The sequence below is a fragment of the Gymnodraco acuticeps genome, unplaced genomic scaffold (genome assembly GCF_902827175.1).
Source record: "Gymnodraco acuticeps unplaced genomic scaffold, fGymAcu1.1, whole genome shotgun sequence".
Lineage (NCBI taxonomy): Eukaryota > Metazoa > Chordata > Actinopteri > Perciformes > Bathydraconidae > Gymnodraco > Gymnodraco acuticeps.
The window spans coordinates 966,190-974,559 of NW_022992149.1; the positions used below are offsets into that span (position 1 = coordinate 966,190).

At 42.5% G+C, this 8,370-nt stretch overlaps 1 protein-coding gene across 1 annotated transcript; it reads left to right on the forward strand.

Moving 5' to 3' along the window:
• The first annotated feature begins 1,300 nt into the window (after positions 1 to 1,300).
• On the forward strand, positions 1,301 to 8,060 carry ihha (Indian hedgehog signaling molecule a). Its single transcript, XM_034203947.1, has 4 exons — positions 1,301 to 2,083; positions 3,337 to 3,494; positions 3,762 to 3,865; positions 5,878 to 8,060. Exons 1-4 carry the CDS (start codon positions 1,778 to 1,780, stop codon positions 6,618 to 6,620), a joined length of 1,311 nt encoding a protein of 436 aa, XP_034059838.1. The 5' UTR covers positions 1,301 to 1,777; the 3' UTR covers positions 6,621 to 8,060.
• The last annotated feature ends 310 nt before the right edge of the window (positions 8,061 to 8,370 follow it).

Below are 8,370 nucleotides of genomic sequence, written 5' to 3' on the forward strand. Positions count from 1 at the left end.
TGTGTGTGTGTGTGTGTGTGTATGTGAATGTGTGTGTGTGCTGTTGGACGGGTGTGTGTTGTGTGTTGTGTGTGTGTGTGTTGTGTGTGTGTGCAATGTATATGTGAATGTGTGTGTGTTGGTGTGTGTGTGTGTGTGGTGTGTGTGTGTGGGTGGTGTGTGTGTGTGCCGGTAATATGTGGAATTGTGTGTGTGTGTGTGTGTGGGTGTGTGTGTGTGTGTGGGTATGTGTGTGTGTGCATGTATAAATGTAGAATGTTGTGGTGTGGTGTGTGGTGTGTGTTGCAGTTATATGTGAAATGTGTGTGTGGTGTGTGTCTATGTGAATGTGTGTGTGTGTGTGTGTGTGTGGTGTGTGTGGTGCGTGTGTGGTGTGTGTGTGTGTGTGTGTGTGGGTGTGTGTGGCATGTAATATGGTGAATTATGTGTGTGTGTGTGTGTGTGTGTGTGTGTGTGTGTGTGTGTGTGTGTGTGTGTGTGTGTGGTGTGTGTGTGTGTGTGTGGGGTGTGTTGTGTGTGTGTGGGGGGGGGGGGGGGGGGGGGGTGTGTGTGTGTGTGTGTGTGTGTGTGTGTGTGTGTGTGTGTGTGTGTGTGTGGTGTGTGTGCATGCATGTATATTCTCAATTTTAGGAAACTGGCATACAGTTATTAATCATGTTGATTAATTAGGACAATCGTCTAGACAGGCAGCCAATCTTAGATTCAGTCAGTCTGTCAGTCAGCAAGTCAAACTGTCTGTTGGACTGTCAGACTATCAGTTATTCAGCCAAGCAACACTTCAGCTAGTCCACCTGCCAAACATCAGGAAATCAGTCCGTCTCACTGCTAGTAAATTACCCCATTAATATTCAGTCAACTAAACACCGGCCAGCCAGTCAACCAGTGACCCTTGATCATATTTTATATTGGAATGCAGCCAGGGGGAAAACACATCGGTGGCTGCCTACTCCAGGAAATTGATTGGTTTAATTGATTGTGATAGTGTGTTGTTAACAGTTTATAACAAAAACAAAAACGAGGTCGTCCCCATGCGGAGCTCTCAAGGACATAGACAGACAAAGACAAACAAGTGGAAATGTGAAGTGGCAGCAGTAAAGGGCAAAGCTGGTGTTTGCTGCTTGCCTGCCAGCAGAGTGTGGACAGGACTCTCCAGTGCACCCTGTGCCCGGGAGGGCGGGGTGGGTGGCAGAGTAGGGACAGAGGGAGAGAGGGAGAGAGGGAGAGGAGAGAGGAGGGCAGGACTGGCAGGGTGCGGTCTGAAGTGGCAACAGATCGTTTTGGATCACTCAAATCCTTTCAATTCAACTGGAAAGCTGCAGCTTGTTGCACGCCGGTCGCATATGCAGAGACCAGCCAAGCAGCGGGTGAAAGTGGCCGGTGTTGTGACAGTTTCACAGAGCAAAAGAAAAAGAGGGAGAGAAACCACAACACTGCAACTTGGATATCAGTAACCGCTCTCTCTCTTTAACTATCTCGCCCACCAAATCGACTTTGAACCTGTTTGTTTAAATACGCGGACTTTACAGCCTACACACTTACTGTTGATTCTGTAAGGCGGAGGGAGCGAAGTTTCTCAATTGTGGGTACATTTTTTGGAACTGCTAAAAAACCGTTTTGGTGTCCTCATGGTGCCTGGAGCTGCCGAGGTGAGCGTCTTTTATCCGAGTCTTTCGGACGTGATGTTGCGACTGTCACGGACGATGGAGTCGGAAACTGAGCCGGGGAGGTACTGAAGACATCTCTCTCCCCAGGGAGAGACCTCCCTCCCCCCGGGGCGATGCGGATCTCCTTCATCCTCCTCACCACCTCTCTGTGTGCCTTGGTCCTCCTCCTCGCACCTGCCTCGGAGGGCTGCGGGCCGGGGAGGGGGTACGGCAAGAGGCGGCTCCCGAAGAAGCTCATCCCGCTTGACTACAAGCAATTCAGCCCCAAGGTAGCCGAGAAGACCCTGGGAGCCAGCGGAAGACCCGAGGGTAAAATAACGCGCAACTCCGAGCGCTTTAAAGAACTCACGCCGAATTACAACACAGATATTATCTTCAAAGATGAGGAGGACACGGGGGCTGACAGGCTCATGACCCAGGTAAGGAAGGAACGTGGATGAAAAGGCATGGGTGCAAACATCTTTTTGCACAAATATAGCTCGGTGTTCCTGAGTGCCATGTTGCTTCATACCTGGTTTATGCTGTACATTGGCAACATTGAGAAGAATAAACACATTTGCAATGTCAATTTTGGTTAATCATTGGAATGTGAAATAACTGCACTACTTCAGAATAGATTAGTCACACTGTTGCATCCAATTGTCTCCTGAATGTTTGCTCTCTGTTAAATGTTTCAACCAAAATGATTGATTTAATTGACTCTCAGCTTTGGATTTTGCTCCATTTTTGGCTGCTGATATTGCCGTGATATATTGCCATTACTCCTGAACTCAGCTTTGTTTTGTTGAGTCAATCATTGTACAATAATAAATTAGTTTATACATAAGGGGATTGCGTAAAAAACATTAATCTTAGGGTCAAACCAAAGTATATCCAGGATACATTTCACAGCCAAAATCTTAATTTTAGTTTCACATAAAGGTATTTTTTTATATGTAGGCCAGAGAACGCACCGTTCACTAAAATGTAATTGTAATTAAATACAAATAATTAGTCAATTGTTTTCAGTGATGGAAATTGTCAATTATTTGCTATTAATGAGATTACATTTTCTTGTGTACATATGTCTCCTTTAGCTTTGGACCGTACACTTTACATAAGTAACTGAAAAACTGCTAAATCATCCCATGCAAGAACTCGGATAGTTGTGTGTACTTTGACCATTCACCTGACAACATTCACCTGACACTGTTATAATAAGGCTATTGTCTACATGTCTACTAGTGTTTGAATATGTTAGTGAAGAGGTATGCCCTCATCACTTGTGAATGAACTAATGAACATGCTGTTTGCTTTGAGTAACTCTCACACTCCGTCTCTGTTCTTCCACTTTCTGTCGTTTTTCTCCCATCCCAACTTCCCTGTCCCCGTCTTAATGCGATTCACTGATGTCTCTGACTATCTGCTCCACCAACAAACACACACCCAAACACACACTCTCTCCTCATTATATATATATTTCTTCCCCTGAACTTGGGCATCTTTTTGTTGACCGTTTTGCTGAAACGATGCCTCATACTTAACCCACCAAACTCTTCCCATAACGTCCCTCTCTTCTCTTCTTCAGTTGGTCTTTACCTCCATCTGCTCTTATTTGATAACCTTATTTCTTATCGTAGTGTTGAATTTGAACAGCTTTCCTTACTTTTCCCTCCATTTACCTCTCTCTTAGCGTTGCAAAGACAAGTTAAACTCTCTGGCCATCTCAGTGATGAACATGTGGCCAGGTGTTAAGCTGAGAGTGACTGAGGGCTGGGATGAGGATGGTCATCATTCAGAAGACTCGTTGCACTATGAGGGACGTGCTTTGGATATCACCACATCAGACAGGTAGGAATGCATTTTGTGGTGGGAATAGCCCATTTAGACCAGTTATCATTTACACTGCTTATAGCAGGTCACTCAGTCAATCTATCAGTAATGTCATGAGTCAACCAACTATTCAGTGTTGTGTTTAAAGGTATTACAATGTAAAAATAATGTTTGAATGTCATTTGGAATATTTATGTTTTCTGTGCTTTTTGAAAAAATATGCAGTCAAACTCTGATTGAATTACATTAGGAGTTTACAATATCTTTTGGTATTTTCATTTACAGGGACAGAAACAAGTATGGCATGTTGGCCCGGCTGGCAGTAGAAGCTGGATTTGACTGGGTCTACTACGAATCCAAAGCCCACATTCACTGTAGCGTTAAGTCAGGTAAGATGGAACTGCTTTGTGTGTGTGTGTGTGTGTGCGTGTGTGTGTGTGTGTGTGTGTGTGTGTGTGTGTGTGTGTGTGTGTGTGTGTGTGTGTGTGTGTGTGTGTGTGTGTGTGTGTATTTGTATGTTTTTTGTGTTTGTGGCCAGCTGTCATTACCACTAATGAGGTTGATGCTTTTGTTGGTGATTCACTAATGGTTTACTTTGCCTTTCAGTGCCACTATCACCACGTTTTGTGTGTGTGTGTGTGTGTGTGTGTGTGTGTGTGTGTGTGTGTGTGTGTGTGTGTGTGTGTGTGTGTGTGTGTGTGTGTGTGTGTGTGTGTGTGTGTGTGTGTGTGTGTGTGTGTGTTTGTTTGTGTACGGCCTATTGGGAGCCAATCAAAGCAGGGTGTTGCACCTGTGCTCTCTTCTTGATCTCATCGTAAAGTGATCATTCTTTGTGATCGCACATTAGAAAGCTGTATGATTCGCAGATGAGGCTAGTGTAAAATTGATATTTTTGACAAGGATGTAAACTATACTATGTGTAGTGTTAGGACAGATCAATCACTATAAAATACATGGAACAGATAACATCTATTGTATATTTGACATTTTATCTGCCTCTCTTTTTCTGCATTCCAATAATAGAGCCTTTTATTTTATCAAATGTTATTTCAAATCAGATACAGCCCTTAAGCAAACAATACTTGACCGCATTCCACCTCAAGCCATTCTAACCTGGGACATTTTAGAAACCCATTTACCCATGTCTAGTACTACCAGTTATTTGATGCCAAACTACATTCTAGCAGTCCATTGAGGTTAGAAGCTGTGAGATGATTAACTCTCCCTTTGTTTTGCTGTTGCTTTTCCTTCAGTAGGGTTCTCTCAGATCTCTTATCTAAGTCTTATCACCTCCCAGTCAAAGACCTCCTTCTCTGCAGCCCTCTGGCTTACAGAAACACACACCTTAGACAAACATTTGGCTGCTTTAAGACTGCTTTAACACAACCCTCCCTCCCTCCCTCCCCCACACACACACACACACACACACACACACACACACACACACACACACACACACACACACACACACACACACACACACACACACACACACACACACACACACACACACACACACACACACACACACACACACATTCTTTCTTATTTAAAAAAGATTTTGCCATCAGTAAGGAATCAGCCTCATTACAATGTGCCAGTGCTCATTCTTGTGTGGAACCATTGGCTTGAAGCACAACCTCTGCTGTAATCCAAACAACATCTAGACCCAGGTCTGAGTCTGTGTACCTTCCTGTTTCCCTGACCCCGGGCCGTGCTCAGACTGTGGTGATACAATCAGCTGGTTATCCATTAGCTCTTGCTGACTACCTCTTCTTGCCACCTCGTCTCACTGCATCTTAAAGGGCCACCTTGTACAGATTTACTCTGGATCAAATGTATACTGGGCTGTCTTGGGCAGACAAGTGCTATACATGTGATAGTATAGTGAGGGGTCAAACTTCACAGTAAAACACTTTACAGTATATGACAAATACCAGGAGTGCTTCCTTTTGACAATAGTTACTTTATTATCCATTATACATTCTTCCGACCCCACCCCACACACAAACCAGTTGAAAGAGTCAAACATAACATTAATCAAATCAAATTAATTGTGGATGCATTTACACATATTCTTCTTAAGAGAGAGAGACTGAGGCAGACAGGAAAGCCAGGGTTTGAACATGAGTCACATTATATACATATGCTAACAATCTCCCGCTGATCCACTGAGATAAAGTTGTCCTTGGGTCAGTGTCAAAGTCTGGCCTGCTTTATAGATCACTCAGTGACCTACAACTGAACAATGTGCAGATGAAGCCGCTGTAGGGGTCCAAGTGCTGCTGTGCCTTTGCTCTTTTCGTAAGAGAAATCATCTTTTTTGTTTTTCTTTATTCTTCATAGACGTTAAAACAAAGTTAAATCCAATAATCGTATTTTTATTTTTGTATTTCTCCAGAACATTCTGTTGCCGCCAAAACCGGTGGCTGTTTCCCTGGCGATGCTCAGGTTATCCTCCAGGGCGGGGCTACTAAACAGATGCGTGACCTTCACCCTGGTGACCGAGTCTTGGCCTCTTCAACGACAGATGGTCACGGCTCCCTGCTCTACAGTCCAGTCCTGTCCTTCCTGGACCACCAGCCCAACATCACAAAGATCTTTTACATCATTGGCACTAGCAGAGGACTTAATATTACTCTCACAGCCGCTCACCTGATCTTTGTCACAGACTGCAGTGGTGAGCAGAGTGAGCCAAAGTGGGACAAGACAGCTGATGGGCCGCCACTAAAGGGCTCCATACAAAAGGACAGGCCTCGCTGGAAAGCAGATCTGAGGACAGTATTTGCCAGTGAAGTCCAGCCTGGACAGTGTGTACTTATATCACAAGGGAAAGTGGGCTCACAGGCAGAACTTTCTGTAGTGACCTTTGTAGAAGAACAGAGGAACACCGGGCTGTATGCCCCACTAACCCAGCATGGCTCCATAGTGGTGAATGGTGTGCTAGCATCCTGCTATGCGGCTGTGGACAATCACCATTTGGCCCACTGGGCCCTGGCCCCACTGAGGGTCTTCTACAGCCTGATCGGACCCTCAGAACCTCAGACTGATAGCCTGCACTGGTACACTTGGCTTCTACAGAGGCTGGGGCAAATGCTATTGGGTGCTGGACACTTCCACCCCTTGGGGATCGAGCAAGTATAAAGATAGGAGCCACAGTGCCATGGTACACTCTGATGACCTCTTTCACTTTATTCAGGAGAAACAAAGCACAGATCAAGAACCATCAACAATTGTTTTTTTACTTGACTTGCATGTATTTGCTAAACATCAACAAACTCCTAATTGTAGTACATGTAAGTGTGCAAAAGACAATAGACTGGCAGCATTTTTTTTTGCTTTGGGAAATTTCGGTTTCCTTCATTCCAAATGATTTAGATGACTGGAATGAGAATCAAATTCCGTTCAAAAAATGAAAAAAGGAGGAAGTGAAGACAATCAAGTTGAATTATTCCTTTGTACTGTATTTAATGTCCTAAAATGTGTGAGATCACACTGGGGGTTACTGATATAATAAGAGAACATTTTATACATTTTAGACATTTTTGGAGCCCCATGATTCATAGAAAAAATGAAGGAAACATTTGAGGAGGAATGAAGAACATTGAGAAACCTAGTGACTGAACTAGGTGTGATTTGAAGCTCTATATGTACATAGGTATTTATTCTTTTAGGAATTGTTCAAATGTTCTGTCAGAATCATTCCTGAAGTCAATCCTCAGATTTTGTTGTTACTTCTATTTTATCGAGCCGATACTGTATATTATAATTAATTTCCAAAATAATATTTAACTGGACCATGATGGAGGAGGTTCTGTGTATTTAAATGACAGAAAAATGATAATGGACACTGTGTGTATACTTACCAATGCAAGGCAAATGCATGGGTTAATAATGGACATGCTGCCAATCTGTTTTTCAAAGTATTTCATCTGCTTCATTATCTCAAAGGATTCATATGGTTCATCTATACATCTTCATGTTTTTTTTATCAGTTATTTTATTTAAAATGTATTTTGTGACATGTTTTCATTGTTTCAGGTTTTCAATTTCCGATCAGTAGTATCTACTTAAGTTATACACAACACTCAGGCTGTATTCAACTACTGTATTAAGCAACAGCTGCATAATATTCAATTACAGATGGTTACTTGATAACTCTCCTTTGCATTGATTTATTTTGTATCCCACCCATCACACTATACTTAAGACCTAGATTCGCAATTCTGTTGTTATAGTCAGCAGATGTGATGGATGGCTGAATGACAATTAATGTTTTTATATTACTATATTATAAGTGTTTGTTGAGGTTGTCACTTATTGAGCATATCAACCCAAACGTTGCTATCTAGGAGCTCCAAGGCGTTTCTCTATATGCCTTCTTAAAAAAATTTGTCACATATGTATATTAAGCTATTGCTGGAGAGAATATTTAAAGATCTATTTTTTAGAAAATAATGTAAACTATTATTATTTTTTGACAACTCTGTTCATACAAATTGTATGTGAAACATAAAGTTGTTGTTTTTAAACCCAATCTACTCTGTGCTTTATTTAATGGCAACATATTTATTAAAGATCTTACAGCATACATACTGTTTACTCTATGTTATAAAGTCTTTATTTACTTAACGCTTGTTCTGACAGACAGGCCTGAGATTTATTTTTCTTCAGAAACACCAATGAAATAGCAGCTCTGTTTTGGACATGTGCTGATACTCATCTGTTACATGTTGATACGTGAAGCGCAATAAAAGTGAGCAATCGCTGTAAATAGTCATGAATCGCAACAGCTTGAACATTGTGAATGCAGCCTGTGGTTACAGGGTGGGCTGCTGCTTGGTTTCAGTACCACGGACAGCAGCACACAGTAACAACTCCTCTTTCATCCTCA

Bases quoted from the DNA above. Each gene is read 5' to 3' on its own strand.
- ihha (XM_034203947.1), top strand. From the start codon at position 1,778: ATGCGGATCTCCTTCATCCTCCTCACCACCTCTCTGTGTGCCTTGGTC. The intron at 2,084-3,336 runs GTAAGGAAGGAA...CCTCTCTCTTAG, and splicing joins CTGACAGGCTCATGACCCAG to CGTTGCAAAGACAAGTTAAA. The intron at 3,866-5,877 runs GTAAGATGGAAC...GTATTTCTCCAG, and splicing joins TCACTGTAGCGTTAAGTCAG to AACATTCTGTTGCCGCCAAA.